Genomic DNA, 1,661 nt, shown 5'->3' with positions numbered 1-1,661 from the left:
CAGTGAACCATCCTAGACTGTGTGTCACTCCGTATTATCCATTATCACATATACCAGTAAAAACTCTGAGAAGGGACTGCCCCTTCACTTAGTTTCAAACAGAACATTTTAGAAACAAATACCAGTCCTGCAATATACAAACACAATTTTAGGAACGAACAAAATACCTTTATAATCCCAACAATAATAAATAGGGTTGTTTATTCTTAGGCAACCTTTTGACGATATTCAGGAGGAGCAACTTTGTACTCACTGGCATTAAAAAAAGCAGAAGGATTCTTTGCTAAGTATTTTAAGAAATCGTGCAGATAGTTGAACAACAAAGCCAGACTCTTCTCATCAAAAGAAGAATGGGCCAGCACTTCTCCAATGGGAACAAATAGTCTCAGCAGGTGGGGAGCTCCGTACAGCTGAGACATGGGGACATCAGGATGGTTAGCGAGGATCTCAGCATACTGGGGTCTTTCGAACTCGTAGAGGAGCTGGGTGCCCAACAGGGCGTTGAAGTGGGCTCTGATTCCCCCCACCAAGTCCTCTGCAGCGTACACTGTGTTATCCTGCTCTCCACGTGCTTTCTGGTAGGCGACATACTCCTCCAGGATTGAGTCCACGTTCTTTCTGGCAGGAAGGGAAAACAGCAACTTTTGTTTGGTGACCAGGTCCCAGTCCTCCACCAGCAGTGGCTTCAGCCTCTCGGGGATCTGGACTTTGGCCTCTGAGCGGGCGGCGGAAGTCCCTTCGGCCCTGGCAGAGGAATGGCCTCGGGTCCTTCTTCTCTGGAGCGGTTGGCCGCCCCCCCTGGCCATGCTGGTACTGGTGCTGGTGCTGGTGCTGGTGCTGGCGCTGGCGCCGCCGCCGCTGCCCCCTTCTCTCGGGCCACTTTTCTGTTTGCACTTTCTGGTTTGGCGGCCGGGGGCCTCTGCTTTGGCCATGGCCGTGGCCATGGCTGAGGAGGTGGAGGGCGTGATGCGAATGTTCTGGAAGAGCGTCTCCACGTTCTGCTGCTGCTGCTGCAGGGAGGCAGCGGCGGCGGCCGCGGCGCTGCCCTTGCGGCCCTGGGGAGCCCCTCGAGCCCGCTGCTCCTGGTTGGCCCTCTGAAGCTCGCGCTGTTTCTGCAGGTTGGCCTCAGAGTACTTGAGGACTCGGCTTTCCGGAACCCACTCGTCCCAGTTTTTGTTCCAGCCGCTGTAGTGGATCAGGTAGCGCACCTGTTTGTCCTCCGTGGCCACCTTCAAGCACTTGGCCTCGTAGAGAAGTGGCCCATGGAAGCACAACACACGCTCACCCTCCTGGAACTCGGGCTTCGGGGGCTGCTTGGGCGCCATAGCGGGGCCTCGGTGGTCTCACGCCTCCCACCACTCGCAGGGGCAGGCAGGGGCCCTCGGGGCTTCAGCTGATGTCACAGTCCTAGGGAGTAAGAAGTTATTACTCCTGTTTTCCTACAAGAATCTTAGAAAACTCTGCTCAATAATTTTTTTTTCCCCATCTACTCAGTTCTGTTCTGCCTGTTGTTTAAAAAAAAGGGGGAGGGGGATAAACATGACCAAGCCATGCCCCAAGAAGATCATAAGCTGCAAAGGGCCTTAGAGATCATCTAATCTGTTTTACAGATGAGGAAACTGAGGCCCAGTCTCTATGGCGTTAGGTAGTAAATAACAGAG

General features: G+C 53.5%; 1 protein-coding gene across 1 annotated transcript; it reads right to left on the bottom strand.

Moving 5' to 3' along the window:
* Positions 1-206: 206 nt before the first annotated feature.
* On the bottom strand, positions 207-1,325 carry LOC123249932 (mortality factor 4-like protein 1). The gene has a single exon (XM_044679016.1). It carries the CDS (start codon positions 1,323-1,325, stop codon positions 207-209), a length of 1,119 nt encoding a protein of 372 aa, XP_044534951.1.
* Positions 1,326-1,661: the final 336 nt, after the last annotated feature.

Source organism: Gracilinanus agilis, chromosome 5, assembly GCF_016433145.1.
Source record: "Gracilinanus agilis isolate LMUSP501 chromosome 5, AgileGrace, whole genome shotgun sequence".
NCBI lineage: Eukaryota > Metazoa > Chordata > Mammalia > Didelphimorphia > Didelphidae > Gracilinanus > Gracilinanus agilis.
The sequence above is the reverse complement of the archived record's forward strand: the minus strand, read 5'-3'. Positions and strand labels throughout refer to the sequence as shown.

Excerpts from the sequence above, each read along its gene's own strand:
- LOC123249932 (XM_044679016.1), bottom strand. The coding sequence starts at position 1,325 with ATGGCGCCCAAGCAGCCCCCGAAGCCCGAGTTCCAGGAGGGTGAGCGT.